The sequence below is a fragment of the Urocampus carinirostris genome, chromosome 1, assembly GCF_059441175.1.
Source record: "Urocampus carinirostris isolate Australia breed hairy pipefish chromosome 1, RoL_Ucar_1.0, whole genome shotgun sequence".
In the NCBI taxonomy this organism is placed as follows: domain Eukaryota; kingdom Metazoa; phylum Chordata; class Actinopteri; order Syngnathiformes; family Syngnathidae; genus Urocampus; species Urocampus carinirostris.
In genome coordinates this window covers 609026-631029 of record NC_142349.1, presented here as the reverse complement: position 1 = coordinate 631029, position 22004 = coordinate 609026, and the positions used below count along the sequence as shown (strand labels likewise).

At 39.6% G+C, this 22004-nt stretch overlaps 1 protein-coding gene across 3 annotated transcripts in view; it reads right to left on the bottom strand.

Moving 5' to 3' along the window:
• The window catches only part of rogdi (rogdi atypical leucine zipper), a 44104-nt gene extending 22870 nt beyond the window's left edge, over positions 1-21234 (bottom strand). The window contains exons 1-7 of one of the 3 annotated variants that reach the window (XM_088331005.1): positions 21103-21234; positions 20970-21029; positions 7778-7849; positions 4938-5020; positions 4415-4469; positions 4250-4330; positions 60-155 (exon numbers count right to left, since the gene is read on the bottom strand). In XM_088331005.1, coding sequence (XP_088187131.1) covers positions 60-155; positions 4250-4330; positions 4415-4469; positions 4938-5020; positions 7778-7849; positions 20970-21005 — 423 coding nt within the window. In that variant the 5' untranslated portion in view covers positions 21006-21029; positions 21103-21234. Of the gene's footprint in view, positions 1-59; positions 156-4249; positions 4331-4414; positions 4470-4937; positions 5021-7777; positions 7850-20969 lie in introns of all 3 variants that reach the window. The other 2 variants (XM_088330926.1, XM_088331081.1) reach the window with 2 other exon arrangements.
• Positions 21235-22004: the final 770 nt, after the last annotated feature.

The following is a 22004-nucleotide window of genomic DNA, read 5'->3' as shown; positions in this document are numbered from 1 at the left end:
ACTGCGTTATAGCGACGGTTCACTGTACATGTATAAATGCTTCATAGTTAAAGGCAAACCTTGTTAACTTCTGCTCCTGTTTTGAAGTCATAGTTTTCATCATGTCTGCTAATCATCTGAAGGGCTTGAGTGACGTGGTTTCGTGCATCTTGGATCTGACAAAAAGAAAAACCTTTTAAGTAGACTTGGTTTATATTTTGTCCTGGATGAATGCAAACGTTACATAAGTCTAAAATTCTTTGTGTGCAATATGATGGGAATCATCCCTCAGAGTATTGCCACAGGTGGAACAGGATACTTGTTACATATAAGGAAATGTTAATGTGGAGGAAGGCTCTTTGCTCTATGGCTTATTCATGATAAGAATCAAATATACAATTTTAGAATCTTATATAATGTACGCACAGAAGGAAAATTGGAGTTCATTAAGACTTCACCAGTTTATTAACTCATAAAGTCAATGATACCAGGAACTAGTTTGAACGTATTAGTCATGATTTGTGAAAATAATAAAACATAGTTTCATACACTTTTTTTCAGACTGATTACCAAATCTTGAGTAGTTGAAATAACACTAAAATATGCTGACACCATTAGTTCATAAAATCTCATTTGTTCTGGCTATTAGCACTGAAAGAAATAACATTAAATCCTAACACAGGATTAATACAGTTTTATGCAAGTTCAATTCAAGACTTTAGAAATGCCTTTTGAAATCAAATTTATGAGTAAGTCGACACAAAAAGTTGAAACAAACAAAACGAAAACAATAAAAGGATGTTTGCAGTACTGCATGGATCGTCAGTAAAAACTGGCAGATGATTACAAATTCCAAAGTACTCTTATACTAGATTAAAGAAGCATTTTTATCATAATGCATGAAAAATGACTTATTGGTTGAGTGTACTTTTTTTTAAAAAGATAACATTGATATACTATATTCATTAAAATAATTATTTAAAAAAACAAACGTATCAATCGTCTAAATCCCTGGATGTGGACAATTGATAAACATGACTAAATATTTGTGCACACATTTATAAGATTTCCGAAAATTGGATTTAAGACAGTTTAATGACAATTAAGGCCTTATTTTCAGAACAATGATTTAAATGACTTTTAAGACTTTAAGACCTGCAGGAAGCCAGTATCATGTTTTCCTTGGATTCCATTAATTTGATATTCCTAATTGATAAATGACCACAAACAGGCAGCTGATACTGGTATTACCTACCGTTGTGAGCACCAATACCTTAAGAAATGCTGGTGTAGGCACCGATACTGGTATTGGTACTCATCCTCCCTCATCAAATGTGTTCACCAAAACAAACAGAAAGCAGTGCAATGTTTTTGTTACCTACGTTAATAGTAGCTAAGAGTATGTGAGCGTGGATGGTAGTAACGTTGTAAAACGCAATTAATTATTGCAAGAATTTACAATGATTAAAATAAGTGATCATGGAGGAAGATCGATGGATACTCACTTGCATCCTAACCAGAAACCTGAGCCTTACTTTGAAACTTTGTTGGTTTGGGTTTTATATCCTAAAGTGAAATTTTAATTAGCACGTTAGCAAGCAGGACATAATATATACCTAGTGAGAGAAACACGTTTGAACGGATTTGTTTAAAAAAGAAAAAAAAAACTTGCACTCCACCTTTGACTTGAGTGCCTGCTACACTTAATGTCTACACTTCATACTCAATTCTTATATAAAGCTTGATGCATTGCGTGGAGGCTAAATGTAAACAAGACACTCTGCCAATGAGAACGCCACTGTGCCCTTGTGTAGTGGAAGTGCAATTGCACTTAATTCTGAGAAGGTCAAGGTCGCGGTCGGAATTGAATTATTCCTTTGAGCTTGACAATGAACTCATGAACTTTGAGAAACCAGCAATACTAATGGATTTGGGATTTCCGTGAATTGGAAAACTCCAGAATTATGTTTTCTTTTATTTGATGAACCTTCTAGTCATAAATTTGAATCGTCATTAAGACTTGAACTGTATTATTGTGTGACATTAAATTCTGACACATGACAGACTTAGGTCGATTCTGAAACGCAAAATGTCAATTTTGGGACAAATCATAGGTTGTTAACTGAAATTAGAATAGATGACCGGTCATCAACTGATATAGAAAGAAAACAGGGATAGTAACCAAGATTAACCAAATGCAAGATTTCTTATGTAACGCCTATACCAAACAAAAGTGTCCTTTTACTGTCATTTATGTTAAATGTTGTCTATTGTCTTGTCCATTGTTCACTAAATTGCCAACTTTTGTTCAAATTAATTGTAATTGTTTTTCCTCTATTAATGTTGCCACTCATCAAACCTAGAACAAGTCCAGTAGCTTTTCTTCTCTTTGCTTAACAGCATAGGTGCTACACTCGGGTCATGTTTTTTTTTTACCCACAATTGATTTTGGAGAATACCAATTTATCTCTCTGTTTGACATATAACCAATGTATAATGGTTGTACGTTTTCAAGATTTTACTTACAAAAACTAAACAAAAATAATTTACTCCATGTGCCATTGTATTCTTTAAATATGTAAAATATGCAACTATGTCCAACATAATTTATAAACTCTAAACCAATAGTTGGCACTGTAAGTTTATCAAAAATAAAAAAGATTAAAAAATTGCAATAACCCTTAATCCATATTAGACTTAAACCCACCATTACGCACTGCTCCACGAGTTCTTTCACTATACTCTCTGTCACGAACCAGGCAAAACTCACACGTTATCACATACACAGCAGCTAAAATCATTTGCCTACCCATACACATACTATCAAACATAAAAAGCAGGTTCAACATCCAACTGGCAAACAAAATAGTCCGGAAAATCATTAACCTAATACATCAATACTTTATCCCACTACCGTCAGGGTGCAGATACAGGACAATAAAATTTAGGAGGGCCTGCCTCAGAAAAAGCCTGATCCCCTCTGCCATTACATCTTACCACTGACCCATCAAATAAGTCTACCTTTATTGTCTCACTGTCATAGATGTTCTTCATTCCACTGTTGCCAATGTTTCTCTCATATGGTAAACATTACGGCCTACTTGCTGACGTCTTAATGGAAGTTTATCGTTGTGAAACAAGAAAGCTTTGTAGTAGGATGCAAGTCATGTTTCTTTGTATAGACCTTAAAAGTTTCTGGGTGAGACAAAAATATTTGAGAAAGTACCTAGTTGGGGTGGGACAAAATAAATTGATGAATGTAAAAATGCAGGAAAGCAAAGAAAAATGGATAATGGAGGAAGAAAGTGAACAAAATAGAACCCCTGCGTTTTAAATCCAAAGCATGGAGACATTTAGGTTTGTATAAGGTCTCTTGGAAGTTGGATGACCAAAACTGTCTGAAAACTTTGTCGCAGACCTGAACAAGGGTTCAAGCTTTTTTGTGATCTGACTTTGATACTCCTAAGCACTAACTCAATTAACAGAAGCAGCCAAAAGTAACAGTCGCCTACCTGTTACCTGCTAGTAACAAAAAGTGCTGAAAGTTGTTTGCTAGTGTAAATCTCCAATCCCGGGTTCTGTTAAACTTGAATTTCAAGCACATAATTTTAAAGCTCACCGTTTAGCTGGTTCCTTTAAAGCAGTTTTGCACAAATGTTGCATTTTATTACCTTAAAGCCTTAACTCAGACAGCAATGGTTACCTGCAGAACAGGGTTTTGAAAAAAATATGTTGAATTTGAAGGATCTTGATTTGAACTAAATTACACTTGTGCTTATTTATTTCTTTTAGAGGCTCCATTTAATTTTATCATCGTACACTGTTAACTGTAAATAGGATTAAAAAAAAGACCACATTTGTGTTACGTTGACGTTTCAGTTCATTACATGGTTTAAACCTGTTGCACAGTGTACATGTTTTTGTTCTCAGTTGAAAAAAATGTCAGCTTCCAGACGGATGTGCATTGTTTGAACATCATTCAGGATTTATTGTCCAAGAAGTAAATTATTTAAGTTGCTTGTTTTTTATGAAAGAAAATTAAAGCGCAATCTTCAATTTTATGGAATACTTATAGAATTGCAATTATCGAGAATCGTGATATAAATCAAATCAGCACCTTAGTAACATGATACAATCAAATCACGACCCAAGCATATCGTCCAACCCCTAGTTTCTAGTCAGGACAAAAAGGTGTCCGCATAATTGAGCCATTTGTTTGGGCAGAATATAATTGCATTAACTCAGCTCAACCCTGTCATTTTTCATATACCTGCTGCATTTTCCACTGCTTGTCTTCTCTGAACTGGAAGTGCAGTAATTGGCTACTCTTTGCAACCTTGAGATTGATATCCTATTCCAAGTCAGAACAACATAGGAGACAGGTGAAATAGATACTCATTTATTTTGTCAGATGGTAAAGCACAATTAAACTTACCACTTGAGTCAAAACTTCTCCCTGTAGTGTCAGCACACCTTTCACCTGATCCATGCTGAAAAACGTTTTTTTTTTCAACAGAAAATGAACATGATAAACATTTTCACGTGGAAGCCATGACCTCTAAAAAAGGTGACTATTCATACTTGCATAATACTACATCACATATAAACTGACCTCCTAAAAGTGCTTTGAAAAAGCAACATTCTAAAAGAAATATGGACCATTGAAGACATATAAATATTTTACGCCTCCTTGTGTTCGTTTTGTTTTATGTGCATACTATAAGACCCCGATTTCATTTCCGTACAGTGGTACCTTTTTATACAAGTGCCTCAAAACACAAGAATTTCAATAATGAGTTTTATTTGAAACAAATAAAAGAACTATGAGCTCGATGCAGTAATAAACTTAGCTCGTATGATGAAGTACCGCTGTATTTTATCTTCTACATTCGACTTATATGCGAGTATATCAGGCAGTTCTTTTTAATTTTCTGAAAAATAAAAGCAGATAATATTACGTTGAGCTGCCCAGGATATAGTTTTCCTGTTTGAGCTGACTCTCCATTCCCGATGTTGGTATGATAAAACGTCTTGACGCTTCCTGTTAGGGGAGGAAAAAAAAACGTCAGGAGGGGGACAGATTTTGCAGTTCATGTCCTCAAAAGGGGATGTATATTGATCAATGATGACTTTTGACCTTCATATTGCACAGGTTCTTCACAAAGTTTCAACACAGTGCTCACACTACCGGACACATATGGATAGTCTGGAACTTTTGGAGGGAAAAAATGTAAGAATTAACTAATATTTTGGACTTGATCAAAGTTATTATTTGACCACCAAATGCCGCTGAATGGTCTAGTGCTACCAAAAACAAATGCCAAAAAGCACAAGAAACAATACAACCTCAGAGACTTAATCCAAAACACAACATTTTTCTCTTCATTTTTATGCACAGCCTTATTAAATATTTTATGGTACTCGTAGCAGCAAGATGCCAGACAATTATGTCAGCTCCCCAATGTTCAATAAAAAGGATATTCAAAAAATTAAGATACTCTTATAGCAAGGGTTTTAGGGCGCCCTCTGTCAGACCAAAGTGTTACTACAATCCTATAACTTCACAACGAAATGCAATGCACTTATAATAATAATAATAATAATAATTTCCTTTGTATTGTCATTCTTTGTAACAATGTACACAGAACGAAATGTCGATACACCTGACCCGTTGTAGCGAGTCGATGCAGCCGCAGCCAACAGAGGGCGCCGCCATTATACCAATTAGGTTTAACGATCTTCTTGGCTCATAAATCGCGCAACACACTGAAACGGTAAGGAATTAAGTTGCCATCTATTTTAATAATTAATTTATTGTTGCAGCCCTACTGCACATGACTATAAGCCACATGAGCCCATTATAAGGGGGACCTCATATCCCAGGGGTGGCGAACAAGTTTGACACAAAGAGCCGAATTTTTTAACTGTGAGAGTCAAAGAGCCACACCACACCCTGAACAGCCATGACAGACACAAACACACACAATTAAAACATATTATTTGCCATAACACACTCCTCTCCGTACAATACAACAAGTATTGTTCTTGTGTTGATTTCAAGGAAAGTGTCCACCCTCAATACACACACACACAAAAAAACACTAAACATGAAACAAGGCAAAGAGCCACATTCTTATTGGCCAAGAGCCGCATGCGGCTCTAAAGCCACGTGTTCGCCACCCCTGTCATATCCATATTCATGAAGTTGTCTGGTCTGATGTAAATGTGCTATCTTTGTTTGAATGAATTTGTAAAATTTGCGACTTTTCCCTTGTGGTCGAGGGGGATGCTGACAGAGATGTCCGTCTCTGATTAACAGACCTTTTTGTTTTATAAATCTAAGATACAATGGCAGTCCTTCTTTGTGAATCCTATATTTTTTCAGTGAGTTGTTTTTCCTTTCAGTCTGATCTGCACAGTGGAATCAGCTTCTTATAGAGTAGGGGTCCGGAACCCTTTTGACCCAAAGAGTCATAAAAGCAAAATTATCAGGATTCTTTTCTCGAGAGAGCCAAACTACATATTTGAAGACATAATTGGATAAAACCGCCAAACCAGCGCTTCAGACAAAAGATATTTCCTCAGCAAATTTTATTTCATTGTGTGATGTTTGATACTTTGATAAAATCAATGAAATAAGAATAATGCCAGAGCCTGTGTTCCATCTTAATATATATATATATATATATATATACACCACTTAAAATGTCTACCTCCTGCAGTTACTTAAGAGTGTTAAGGCTCATTTCGTCAAAAGTGTGCCAAGCTGGCATTTTATTTTGTGTTTACAGTGTGTTCTGTGGGATTTTATCAAAAAGTGTCTCAACAGTGACTATACATTATTTAATGAGCTTCTGTATAAAGAACTTTTGGATGTTCACTATATTTTTGTATACTGCTTCCCAATACTAAATCTATTGCACCCTGGTCATCACGGAAGGGGGATTAACACTTGTGAGCCCCTTTCTCAAGGTTTCTTATTTTCCTCATGCTGAGGTTTTGAGTTTTCCTTGCATGAATTTTGTGTTAAGATAAGGGGACGGTGTAATATTAACCTGTTCAGTCCTTCAAGGCATTTTGTGATTAAGGGCTATACAAATAAAAATGACTTGACTTAAATAATAATTTCAAAACAAGGTGCAAGCAAAGTTATTTTGCAAAAAATGTCACAAAATACTGCAAACAAGGACACAAACGCAGGGGGGAAGAAAGAGAATGCACTCCCTGTGTATAGCTCCGCCTGTGCTTCTGCTCACCCAATCAAATTGCTCTAAGTGCTTTGCGAGAGAATTTGTGTAAAATATTTTGGGTTAAAGTTTGTTCCGAGGCGTTTCATCATAAAGTGTCTTGACAATGAACATGGATTGTTTAATGAGATTCCATAGAAAGGATTATTTAACAATTTACAGCCACAACAGTGTCGGTTTGAAGTGACACCTTACCTGTAAATTAAAATGGTGTCCTATATATACGGGACTGAACCCTTTGTAAATAAGCAGAGTCTCGGCTTCACATGTGCAACAATCGGCCTTGCATGTATCAGTATATTCAATCATTGCACAAATTCTTTTTTATCTCAGAGCCACATGTAATCATGAAAAGAACCATACTGTATATTGCTTGCGAGCCATAGGTTCCAACCCCTGTCATATGGTCTAAATATAAAGTAATGTTAATTAAAATACTGTCTTCGGTCAAGTTTTGGCACATAAAGGGCATTATTGTGGAGATAATTTATTACCTTGACCTCTAAACATTGAAATGGAAACCAACCTAACATTATTTTATCAACTCTTACCTTGAGGACATCCTTCAATTGCTTAAGAACAGCGTGCACTTCTTCTTTAAGAAGCCAGTTGAACTCTTCTTCCTGGTGGTAATTGGAGAAATGGCAAAGAGCAGAAGGTAATTCAAATACAGAAGTGGAAATCATATTTTCACACAATCTTGACAAAATGAAACCACATCCCTCATGTACAAAAGGGTTTAAATAAACCTCAATATAAATTATCACATAAGGGGAACCAACATTTAGAAGGAATTCAATTCTGACTTACATGCTTCGTTTGGATTTTTGGAATATCAATTTAATCCCATATACACTCAAAAATAAACATCACAACAAGACAATAATAACAATATTGGCAATAATAATTATTATAAAAATAACAATTGATACATTATTTACGTTAATAATAATCAGCATCCAATGTGCACAACAAACTCCTAAACGTACACAATAAAAACGAAACCAATGGACACTGCGTAAGATTTGACCACTAGATATCGCTTTATTGTGTGGTGCACAGGTGTAAAACAGGAGGCCTGCTGGCTAGATCAGGGTTTTTAATTTGGACAACTAGACAAAACCCAGAGAGCACAAGAGAAAAATCAGCTGCAGTTTAAAATATGGCCACTTGATGTTGACAAAGCCAGGCGCCACCCGCAAAGCAAGTGGAGCTATATCAATTGCTCTTTTTCTTTCTTTCTTTCCGTTTATTTCTGACTCTTTCTATCTTCCTTGATTTCTCTCTCTCTCTCTCTCTCTTTTCAATTCATTTTATCTGCCTTTTTCCACACTTTCTTTTTCTCTTTCACTCTTTTTCTATGTCTGTCTTTCTCATTCTTCTCTCTCTCATTTCCATTATTCCTTACTCGTTTAGTTCTCTCTCTCTCTCTCTCTTTCTCTCATTTCCCTTATTCCTTACTTGTTTAGTTCTCTCTCTCTCTCTCATTTCCCTTATTCCTTACTCGTTTAGTTCTCTCTCTCTCTCTCATTTCCCTTATTCCTTACTCGTTTAGTTCTCTCTCTCTCTCTCTCTCTCTCTCTCTCTCTCTCTCTCTCTCTCTCTCTCTCTCTCTCTCTCTCTCTCTCTCTCTCTCTCTCTCTCTCTCTCTCTCTCTCTCTCTCTCTCATTTCCCTTATTCCTTACTCGTTTAGTTCTCTCTCTGTCTCTCGCTCTCATTTCCCTTATTCCTTACTCGTTTAGTTCTCTCTCTCTCTCTCTCTCTCATTTCCCTTATTCCTTACTCGTTTAGTTCTCTCTCATTTCCCTTACTCCTTACTCGTTTAGTTCTCTCTCTCTCTCTCATTTCCCTTATTCCTTACTCGTTTAGTTCTCTCTCTCTCTCTCTCTCTCTCTCGCTCTCATTTCCCTTATTCCTTACTCGTTTAGTTCTCTCTCTCTCTCTCATTTCCCTTATTCCTTACTCGTTTAGTACTCTCTCTCTCTCGCTCTCTCTCTCTCATTTCCCTTATTCCTTACTCGTTTAGTTCTCTCTCTCTCTCTCATTTCCCTTATTCCTTACTCGTTTAGTTCTCTCTCTCTCTCTCATTTCCCTTATTCCTTACTCATTTAGTTCTCTCTCTCTCTCTCTCTCTCATTTCCCTTATTCCTTACTCGTTTAGTTCTCTCTCTCTCTCTCTCTCTCATTTCCCTTATTCCTTACTCGTTTAGTTCTCTCTTTCTCTCTCTCTCTCCCTCTCTCATTCCCTTATTCCTTACTCGTTTAGTTCTCTCTTTCTCTCTCTCTCTCTCTCTCTCTCATTTCCCTTATTCCTTACTCGTTTAGTTCTCTCTCTCTCTCTCTCTCTCTCATTTCCCTTATTCCTTACTCGTTTAGTTCTCTCTCTCTCACTCTCTCATTTCCCTTATTCCTTACTCGTTTAGCTCACTCTCTCTCCCTCTCATTTCCCTTATTCCTTACTCGTTTAGCTCGCTCTCTCTCCCTCTCATTTCCCTTATTCCTTACTCGTTTAGCTCTCTCTCTCTCTCTTTCTCATCAAATCTTCGGAGTCCATCCAATCAACAATAAATTACATTTAATTTAAAAATAGATTATAATAATCAAGGTAAATTCAGATACTTTAATGAACAATACAATTATAATAGTATTAATCAACGAAACACATTAAACACAAGTAGCACATTAAAAACCCGCGTACTTTTTGGACATTTTTCATAGGGGTACCACTTGAAGAGGAGGACTTAGACTCTTTGTGGGACTCTTGTCATTCTGTGTACTCAGAGAGTGGATTTGTAGATTGAAATTATACAGGACTGTCTCAGAAAATTAGAATATTGTGATAAAGTTCTTTCTTTTCTGTAATGCAATTAAAAAAACAAAAATGTCATACCTTCTGGATTCATTACACATCAACTGAACTATTTCAAGCCTTTTATTATTTGAATATTGCTGATTTTGGCTTACAGCTGAAAAAAAACTCAAAAATCCCATCTTAAAATATTAGAATACTTCCTCAGAATAAAAAAATAATTTTATAACGGCAAAACTAAATCAAACATTTGAAAATGTCCATTGATGCACTCAGTACTTGGTTGGGAATCCTTTTGCGCGGATTACTGCATCAATCTGGCGTGGCATGGAGGCATTGCTGAGGTGTTATTGATGCCCAGGATGCTTCGATAGCGGCCTTCAGCTCATTTGCATTTGTAGGTCTGGTGTCTTTCATCTTCTTCTTAACTATACCCCACAAATTCTCGATGGGGTTCAGGTCAGGGGAATTAGCAGGCCAATCAAGGACAGTGATGCCATGGTCAGTGCACCAGTTACTGGTGGTTTTGGCACTGTGGGCAGGTGCCAGATCATGCTGGAAAATGAAATACTCATCTCCATAGAGCTTTTCAGCAGATGGAAGCATGTAGTGCTCTAAAATCTCTTGGTACACAGTTGCATTTACTCTGGACTTGATGAAACACAGTGGACCAACACCAGCAGCTGACATGGCTCCCCAAACCATTGCTGACTGTGGGAACTTCACACTGGATTTCAAGCAACTTGGATTTTGCTCCTCTCCAGCCTTTCTCCAGACTCTGGCGCCTTGACTTCCAAATGAAATGCAAAACTTGCTTTCGTCTGAAAAGAGGACTTTGGACCACTCTGCAACTGTTCAGTGCTTCTTCTCCATAGCCCAAGTCAGACGCTTCTTCCGTTGTCTTGAGTTCAGAAGTGGCTTGACCATGGGAATACGGCTATTGTAGCCCATTTCCCGGACACGTCTGTGAACTGTGGCTTTTGATACCTGGACTCCAGCTTCAGCCCACTGTCTTTGAAGCTCCCCCAAATTCTGGAAGCGGCTCTTCTTCACAATTTTGTTAAGGCTGCGGTCATCTCTCTTGATTGTGCAGCGTTTCCGGCCACATTTTTCCCTTCCAACAGACTTTTTGTGGATATGCTTTGAAACTGCACTCTGTGAACAGCCTGCTCTTTGAGAAATTTCTTTTTGTGTCTTACCCTCCTAATGGAGGGTATCAATGATGGTCCTCTGGACAGCAGTCAGATCAGCAGTCTTCCCCATACTTGTGATTTAGTTTACTGAACCAAGCTGAGTGTTTTTAAGGCTCAGGAAACCCTCGCAAGGTGTTTCGAGATAATTAGATGATTCAGGTGATTAGTTGAATAGCCTACTTGTATACTTTTTCATGATATTCTAATATTTTGAGATAGGATTTTTGAGTTTTCTTAAGCTGTAAGCCAAATTCAGCAATATTAAAATAATAAAAGGCTTGAAATAGTTCAGGTGATGTGTAATGAATTACAGAAAATAAAGAACTTTATCACAATATTCTAATTTTCTGAGACAGTCCTGTATACAGACGCTGCTCTACTCACGAACGGACGATTGTTCGAAAGTTGAATTCATTCAGAAGTTGCTTCAGAGCTATATTTTGTGTGTTTAAGGTTTATTTAAGTATGTTTAAGGCTTTAAGTAACCTGTATTGTTTTGTACACAAATTTAAACATTTTATAAAATAATATTCTACATAAAGATAAAGAAAGTGAAGTTTAACCTACTTTTGAAAAATGGGCTTCAGAAATTAGGCTACTTCCTCCTCCGTGGTAGAATGTGGTCGAAAAAAAGCGATCCAACCATTTTCTCAACCGCATCAATATTTCTTATTCCACTTTAATTTCAAAAGAAACGCCTCGCCTCTTCTTTACACTTTACACCAACCATATTGAATGGATGCACGAGATATTAAACAATAAAAAAACGTCAAAGTTCTTGGCGCGTTAGAGATACAGTACACGTAGTATATTTACACACGAACTAGGAAGTAGAAGCCGAATTTCTTCTTAGGGGTGGATGCTCAGTGACCTCTAGTAGCGGCACGTGGCGGAAAGAAGCACTACAGTACTGGCCTCTACTTGGGAAAAAAAGGTGCACACAATACAAAATCTAACTTACAGCAATGTTCATATCTACCGTTTTTCGTAAGTCGAAAGGTTGTGAGTAGGGGAGCGTCTGTATACAATGCGCATACAGTACAGTATAAAATAAAGTTCCTAGCCCTGCTCACAAATGCCACCTGGTGGTTGTTGGGTCATGTGAGAATCTTGCATAAGGGGATTTAAGTAATGGATTCAATTTAGCTTAATTTAGCGGAGTAAGGGTACAGTTTTTTCTTCAAAAATCTACTCAAGTATAAGTATAGTGATTCAAAAATACTCCTAGGAGTACATGACGTTCTCAAACATACGCAAGTAAATGTAAGGGGGTATACAGTGCATCCGGAAAGTATTCACAGCGCTTCACTTTTTCCACATTTTGTTATGTTACAGCCTCATTCCAAATTGTATTAAATTAGTCTCTTATCTAAAAATTCTACCCAAAATACTCCATTATGACAATGTGAATTTTTTTTTTTTTTTTTTACTTTTTTTGAATTTATTAAAAATAGAAAACTAAGAAATCACATTTACATAAGTATTTACATCCTTTGCCATGAAGCTCAAAATTGCGCTCAGGTGCATCTTTTTTCCACTGATCATTCTTGAGATCCTTCTACAGCTTAATTGGAGTCCACCTACAGTAAATTCAGTTGATTGGACATGATTTGGAAAGGCACACACCTGTCTATATAAGGTCCCACAGGTGAGTGTGCATGTCAGAGCACAAACACCAAGCATGAAGTAGAAAGAACTGTCTGTAGACCTGCGAGACAGGATTGTCTTGAGGCACAAATCTGGGGAAGAATCCAAAAAATTTCTGCTGCTTTGAAGGTCCCAATGAGCACAGTGGCCTCCATTATTCGTAAATGGAAGACATTTGGAAGCACCAGGACTCTTCCTAGAGCTGGCCCGCCTTCTAAACTGAGCAATCGGGGAAGAAGGGCCTTAGTCAGGGAGGTGACCAAGAACCGGATGGTCACTCTGTCAGAGCTCCAGCGTTCCTCTGTGGAGAGAGGAGAGCCTTTCAGAAGGACAACCATCTCTGCAGCAATCCACCAATCAGGCCTGTATGCTAGAGTGGCCAGACGAAAGCCACTCCTTAGTAAAAGGAACATGGAAGCCGTCTGGAATTTGCCAAAAAGCACCTGAATGACTCTCAGACCATGAGAAACAAAATTGTCTGGTCTGATGATACAAAGATTGAACTCTTTGGTGTGAATGCCAGGCGCCATGTTTGGAGGAAACCAGGCACCGCTCATCACCAGGCCAATACCATCCCTACAGTGGAGCATGGTGGTGGCAGCATCATGCTGTGGGTATGTTTTTCAGCAGCAGGAACTTGCAAACTAGTCAGGATAGAAGGAAAAATGAATGCAGCAATATATAGAGATATCCTGGATGAAAACCTGCTCCAGAGCGCTCTTGACCTCAGGCTGGGGCGAAGGTTCATTTTTCAGCAGGACAACGACCCAAAGCACACAGCCAAGATCTCAAAAGATTGGCTTCAGAACCACTCCGTGAATGTCCTGGAGTGGCCCAGCCAGAGTCCAGACTTGAATCCGATCGAACATCAGAGATCATTGTCGACTTCAGAAGAAACCAGCCCAACCATGCCCCACTTTTCATCAAGAACAAGGCTGTGGAGGTTGTCAGCAGCATCAAGTTCCTAGGGGTGCACATCACAAACAAACTCACCTGGTCCGTGAACACTGCATCACTGGTTAAGAGGGCACAGCAGCGCCTGTACTTCCTGCGGAGGATGAGGAGAGCCCGCCTGCCCCCACCCTCCCTCATCACATTCTACAGGGGCACCATAGAGAGTATCCTGACCAGCTGTATCTCTGTGTGGTGTGGAGGCTGCAGCGCTACCGACTGGGGTAGTGTGAGGAAGGTGACGAGGACAGCAGAGAAAATCATCGGGACTTCTCTTCCCTCCATTCAGGACATTGGCCAGAAGCGCTGCCTATCCCAAGCTAAGAACATTATCAGGGACCCCTCTCACCCACATCATGGACTGTTCACTCTGCTAGCCTCTGGGAAGAGGTACTGCAGTGTGCGGTGCAGGACCACCAGGTTCCACAATAGTCTTGTCCCCCTGGCCATTAGACTGTTAAATGGTCACTCAAACACATAGTAAATCTAAACTGCTGCTAATCTGTACATCTTTGGGTTTTGTTTGACTTTTTGCACTACTGGGAGTTCTTTATAGCTAGCCACTCCTTGCACATCTGTTTCTCTGCACTATTGTACTTACAGCGTTATTGTTACAGTGTTATTGTTCTGTTTACCTGACTTGTTTACCTGACGACACATTTTGCACATCTGGTTAGCTACTCCTCTTGCACTATTTGCGCTACTGTAAAATACTATACATAGCCATAGTTATTTAGTATATTATTAGCACTCAATACTACAACTCAATACAACATTTTATTTATATCTGTACATTCAAGGAAACTGTGCGGGTCAGATGTATCGACATTTCGTTCTGTATACACGTGTACTAGAATGACAATAAAGTAGATCTGAATCTGAAACATCTCCGGAGAGATCTGAAAATGGCTGTGCACAAACATCTCCCATCCAACCTGATTGAGCTTGAGACATATTGCAAAGAAGAATGGGAAAAACTGCCTAAAGATAGGTGTGCTAAACTTGTGGGATCATATTCAAAAAGACTTGAGGCTGTATTTTCTGCCAAAGGTGGATCAACAAAGTATTAAGCAAAGGCTGTGAATACTTATGTTAATGTGATTTCTTAGTTTTCTATTTTTAATACATTTTTAAAAAGTTTAAAAAAAAAACGTTTTCACATTGTCATAATGGAGTATTTTGAGTAGAATTTTGAGATAAGAGATTAATTTAATACAATTTGGAATGAGGCTGTAACATAACAAAATGTGGAAAAAGTGAAGCGCTGTGAATACTTTCCGGATGCACTGTATGTAACCTGTACCATCCACTTCTGTTTATGTCTATGAATTGTAATGACAAGACTACATTACACCATACCCAGATCTAAAACCACTTTAGCACATATTTTTTTGTTGTAAGCTATCCTTTTAACACTAGAACTCCCAGGATTTTTTTTCACTTCTGCAGAAGGCTCTGTTATTTAAAACTAACAACTGTGTAAATGCAGCAAAGTGGGGTTGTTCAAATAGATTGTGGTGGGTTTGGTATTGATAGATGCATGAAGAATCAGTTGGCAAAAATTAAAAATACTACAAATTTACAACAAAACTAACCATCAAACCTAGTGCTTTTCAACAGGGACCTATTATATTATTTTGTCTTCATTCTGATAAGAAAAAAATACGATAGAAATACGACCAAAATACTTCTACATAAATATTACAAGAGAAATACGACAAAAAGTCAACTACAGTAATGCTAAAAAAAATAGTAAGGAAATACAACAAAGATACTAGTATGGAAATACTTCAAAATACTTCTACAGAAATACTGCAAAAATTCCACTACAATACAAAAATACTGCTACAAATATATTATGAGAGAAATACTACACACGTACAACTAAAGTAATACGACAAAAAGTACTACAAATATTCTACAAAAAACATACTATGGAAATACTACAAAATAAACGTACAGTAATACAATAAAATTACTAGAGAAATCCTAGGAAATCAGACTGCAGAAGTACTACAAAAGACCACACAAAAAAACAGAGTAATACCACAAAAAAAGGGGATGGTTACGCCCCGCACCAAACATTCTTTTCATCACTTTTGCCGTTGAATTAATAGTGAAACTAATCCAGTCAGTGGATTGTCCTTTGGGTGTTCTATGTAGAAAAGCCAAATGGCTTGGCTGCGGTACTTCTAGTGCAGGGGTCTCCAACCATTTTTAAGCTGAGAGCTACTTTTTGCTACTTATTATTGCTAAGGACACCCAGTTTGATATACCTTTCGAAAATGATAACTTATCTTGTACTACTTACTGTGTTGTTACCATGTTATAACCAGGTTAATTATTGCAAGTAAAAAGAGTAGAGAAAATAGACAGAGAGAGCGAAAGAAAGAGAAAAAGAAAGACAGAGAGCGAAAGAAAAAGACAAGTGAAAGAGAGAGGGAGATAGAGAAAAAAGAGAGAGAGAAAGAAAAGTGGGGAAAAAGAGTGAGAGAAAGAGAAAAGGGAGAAAGATAAAGCTAAAAAAGGGAGATAGAAGGAGAGGAAGAGAAAGAAATGGAGAAAGAGAGAGGAAGACTAAGAAAGAGAGGGAAGGAGAGGAAGGTAAAAAGAAAGAAAAAGAAAGAAAGAAAGAAAGAAAGAAAAGGAGAGGGACAGAAAGAGCATGAGAGAGGGAATGAGAGGAAGATAAAAAGCAAAAGAAAGAAAGAATGAAAGAGAGAAAGACAAATAAAGAGAAGAGAGACAAGGGGGTTAATTTAACTAAGTAATTAAAAAAATAATTTTACTAGAAAATAGGCAGCACAGCAGTTGAGTGGGTACAGGTTTGCAAAACAGTGTTGAGATTGTAAGTTCGAATCCAGTAACCAGCCTTCCTGTGCTGGGTTTACATACATATTCTCCCTGTGTTAGTGTGGGGTCACAAGACAGAAACGGAGACAGGACCCAATAGTATTCGTTAAACTCAGTTTTATTGAAAAAAAAGAACAGTGCTTGCTTCCACGATCCGACGATCGTCGGACACAGGTAGCTGATGGCAGGAACATAGTGGCACTTCCGTGTCAAGCGGGGATAGTTGTGGGTGGCAGGAAAGCTGGTCGGTAACCGGGACAGGGGAGCAAGGGCGGTAATCAAGTCCAGAAAAAAAGTCGGCAACAAGTATCAGGCAGGAAACAGTGCAAAACAGGTCGATGGCTGGGACAGAAGAGCAGGGCAGAAACGGGTCCAAAACAGGTAATCAGGCAGGAGAAAACAGAGCATGAGATTGTCGGAGGGTACGGTGCTTGCCTAGCAAAAGTGTAGGTGCGCAGGACGGTCTGACACTGGTAACAGCGACCAGGGCTGTTGACGCTCCTCGACGGACAGCAACGCACGATCCACCTCCATTGCCTCCGGTGGGTCTAGTAGGATCGCGGGTGGCTGCTGGAAATCCGAGGCTGCGCCAGTCCCCTCGGGTGAGCAGGAAACTGGGTGGCTCTGGCGGACTCTCTCACGGCGTCACCCCTGGACCCGACGATCGATCCGGGCCGTTAGCGCAATGGCCTCGTGGAGGTTGGTAGGCGGGGCGTGGGACACCAACTCGTCTTTAATGTAGTCCGCCAAGCTGTGGAGATAGGCGTCCACTAACGCCTCCGCGTTCCAGTTGCTATGGCTGGCCAACGTTCGGAAGTCGATTGAATAATCAGCGATCGTGCGTCTCCCCTGGTCAATGTTCATTAGGGACCGGGAAGCATCGGCTAAAGAAGATCCTGTGTCAAATACTTTTAGGATCTCCTGGGCCAGGAGATCGAATGAGAAACCTGCCGCTGAATCTCTCTCGAATTCGGCCGTTTCTCAGAGTCAGGTTCTCGCGGACAAATGGTTAATCGTGAAGGCCACTTTGGCCGGTTCGGGCGTTAAGTCGCGGGGTTGCAGATCGAAAATGAGCCGACAGTTCACCAGGAAAGCGCGAACCTGGCCAGGATCGCCACAAAATTTCTTTGGGGCGCCCACACACGTCTCCGCCGTTTCGATGGTGGGAGAGTTCGTGAACGGGACGGGCGGGACGTGCGGCGGCACGGCAGATGGAGAATTACTGGGGGGCAGGGCCGATGCGTGCAGCTGACGGGCAAGAATCTCCGGGAGGGCATCCAACCTTTCTTGCTTGCGCTGAAGCCACTCTTGTTGCAGCCGAAATATTCGAAGAAAGGCGGACACGTCTCCTGCCGTCCGTCAGACCTCCCCCTCAGTCCGATGCGAACGCTGCATGTCTCCTTTCTCCAATCGGCGCTCGTGAGAAACCTTCGCTGGGTCCTTTTCGGGTCAGACCGTTCTGTCACAAGCCAGAAACGGAGACAGGACCCCATAGCGTTCGTTAAACTCAGTTTTATATGAATAGAGTTCTTGCTTCCACGATCCGATGATCGTCGGACACGGGTAGCTGATGGCAGGAACACGGAAGTGGCACTTCCGTGTCGAGCGGGGATAGTCGTGGGTGGCAGGAAAGCTGGTCGAGACAGGGGAGCAAGGGCGGTAATCGAGAAAAAAGGTCGGCGACAAGTAGCAGGCAGGAAACGGCAAAACAGGTCGATGGCCGGGACAGAAGAGCAGGGCAGAAACGGGTCCAGAAACAGGTCGCCAACAGGTAATCAGGCAGGAGAAAACAGAGCAGGAGATTGTTGGAGGGTACGGTGCTTGCCTAGCAAAAGCATAGGTTCGCAGGATGGTCTGACACTGGTAACAGGGAGCCGGGGGGTTTAAAAGTGGCAGGGAGCCAATCAGCGACCAGGGCTGTTGGCGCCAACAAGGCAGCCGCAGGTGCCCAAAATCAGTAATCATGACATGTGGATTCATTCCGAGCATTACAGTTTCCTCCTACATTACAAAAGCATGCATCTCAGGTTAATTGGCCGGTCCAAATTGTCCCTAGACGTGAATGAGCGGATGAGTTGTTTGTCTCTGTGTGCCCCCTGACTGGCTAGGAACCAGTTTAGGGTGTCCCCTGCCCACTGCCCAAAGATGGCTGGGATGGGTATACTTACTGAGGGTAAGCGGTGCGGATGATGGATGAATGTATTTTACTAGAAAATCACAATGACCCAATACAGTTAGGGTATTTCCAGAACAGGTCTACGAGCACCTCAGCTGTCCACAGGAGGTACACGGGTGCCCGCAGCCACCAGGTGGAGACCCCTTTAATCTACGACTGATTGCTGGCGGTCTTATGTCGAGAAATGCACCCCTGCCGCAATTTGTACCCCATAACGGGAGCGGGCACACGTCACTCCCGCTACTATAAACACTTTTACCTCGTTTTAACCTGTTTTAAGGGGGGGGGGGCTATTTTGGTCAGCCAGGCTGGTCCCTCCCACCAGCATCATGTACATTTATTACGTTGACTTTGGATCATTTGTACTAGAAAAAAAATTACACCGTTTCTGTGACAATGTTAAGCACGGAATGATCTGTTTATTTAAGTAAAATACAATTATTTACGTGTTACGTCCTGTTTGACGATGACAAGAAATCAAAAACGTTCTTCTCACGTTTTATCTGGTGATGATTTGACAGTTCATTTCAGCATAATAAGCTTTAGGGTAGAGTGCATAACGGTTTCAATACCAGCGATTTGAGTAGGAAAAGGCAAAATAAATATTTTACCTGCTCAAAAGTGATTTACAGTGGAACCTCGGTTTTCGAACGCCTCTCAGTTCAAACAAATTGGTTCTCGACCAAAATTTTCGAGAAATTCTTGCTTCGCTTTTCGTTCAAAAAATCGGAGTTCGAACGCCGGTATTCTAGGGGCGATGCTGAGCGGCGGACGGGTGTAGATTGCCCCCACCCCTCGTGAAGAACTGTTGTCACGTGACTGCACACTTCTTCTTGCTTTCGTTTTTAATATCTTTGAACGGAGTGTTTTAACCCCTAATTATGCCCCGGAAGAAGTTCTGTGCAAGCAGCAAAGTTGCTACAGGTGAAAAAAGAAGAGTAGTGCGTACAACTATTGCATTTATGAAAGAAATAATAGCAAAATATGAAGAAGGTGTGCGAGTTTCCGATCTTGCTATACAAACAGCATGGCTTCTGCTGAGCACCACAAAATGTTTTTTTGGTTTGAACAAATTTATTGACACTAATAACAGAAAACAATCATGACAATCTCAACAGCAATTAAGCACATTCACAATATTATATTCCAATATGACGTTTTTAACAGCAAACACAATGTGAGGTTTGAACAACCCTTCTCGAAAATCTTATTAGCAATCAAGCATATTCACAATTTCATAATATAACAATAGGTAAGAAATCCTATTCATAATTCTTTTTTTTTTTATCCTTTAACCGCTCACCACTTTTTGTGGAGACCCGGGTGCTAAATGACGTGTAAACAACCTGATCTTTTTAGTTGTACACGTTCGTGTTAGCGTAATCTTTCGTACGGAAGATTACGCTAACGCTAACGTACGATTAGCCTGGGTTCATGCATGGTAAGCGTTCAGGGTGCTGGAACGTATTCAAATGATTTTACATTACTTTTAATGGCAAAAACGATTTTCAGTGATCGACCAAATCGGTTTTGGAACAGAGGTCTGGAACGGATTATGGTCGAGAACCGAGGTTCCACTGTATATACGGTGTGCATTACCGTTCTACTACACTCACAACAAATACAAGAAGGAATTGTTTAAGTTGTATTACATTCCCAACAAATGCAAGACGAAGTGGTTTTGGTGACATGCTCGCTAATACATTCCCGAAAAGTGAGATAAAAATGGGATAAAACGAGATAAAAGTGTTTATAGAAACGAGAGTGACGTGTGCCCTCTCTCGCTATGGGGTACAAATTTCGGCATAACAGCTTAACAGCGGCAGGCCTGACGGAAGCTGAGCCTCAACTCAAAACGGACAGTGCAAACCCTATTTTCCTGCACCTGCGTTCTAGCATTTGTTATTAGAGACTTGTGACGACTGGGTATATATATACTACCCGCCTGGTACTTGTGACACTACCTGTACTCAATTTGGGGCAAGTTTCATTTTGCCAAACAAATACGACGATGATATTTGCTTCGTCGCTCTTTAAATCCAATGATATTGAATACATGTGGAGGCTATAAGCTCCATGTATTCGCTTTGCCTTAATCATCGTGTCGCCTTACCAGCACTGCTCTCTCCACTTGACTGGCAGCCGACATCTTGGGTAGTTCCGATAGAGATCTCTGAGAGTGAAGCATTTTGTGCAGTAAATTTGGATAACACTAGGAAAACTACACAATCTTTAATGAGCGTTACCGTTGACAATCGTTCTTTTCCTAGCTTAGCTGAAGGGGTGTTACATTCAAGTGCCGTGGGTATTCACAACTGCCTCAGCGGAGGGAATCGGGCAAATAACGAAACGTCTTAACAAATAGTGACATCAAATAGCATGCAGGTGCGCTACATGTACTTGAAGTTTAAACACCAAAAAGTGAATCAGTTTTATTCTTTGACAATAATTACATACTTCCATTTAATGTGAAATAAATGCAACAATTCTATTTTATTCAACGGATCCGTACAAACAAGGTACTGTTTTAAACTCATAGGGTCCACACACACACACACACACACACACACACACAAACACACACACAAATAAACATGACATCAATAATCGAGTAACTGCTAAACCATTACCGGTACTTAAAAAACAATAAATCTGGCCAGATAAGATACTAACGGATGCAAAACAATCGAAGAACGTTGAACGCATCATAACTCTGTCACACTTTCAGAAATGAGTGGGCGCGCCCATTAAACCTTATTAGTAAACTTCCGTAGTACGTCAAAGGCAATTTAAACCGGAGTTAAATGCATCACTGTATTTTAAATAATAAAGTATTGGTTTCTTTCATACAGCCATTTAACAATGTTTAATGATGCATTCAATGTCAGACGTTTCTCTCATATTGTAAGCCATTTTGACTAATTTTTGAAGGCCTACTGTAACAGAGTTGAAATTTGATTGTTTTGAATGTTTTTTTGAATTCTCACAAAATCTGTGTTTTTGTTGTATTACTGTTAATATTCCGGTACCTCATTCAGTTGTTAAGTCATGGGCGTCTGCGACTGTTCTTTTCGTTTGGCACTTTATGGGCTTCAGCGCTTGCCGTAGCTTAAATAAGTTTGTAAGCGTTGAAGGTAAGATGTGCCCA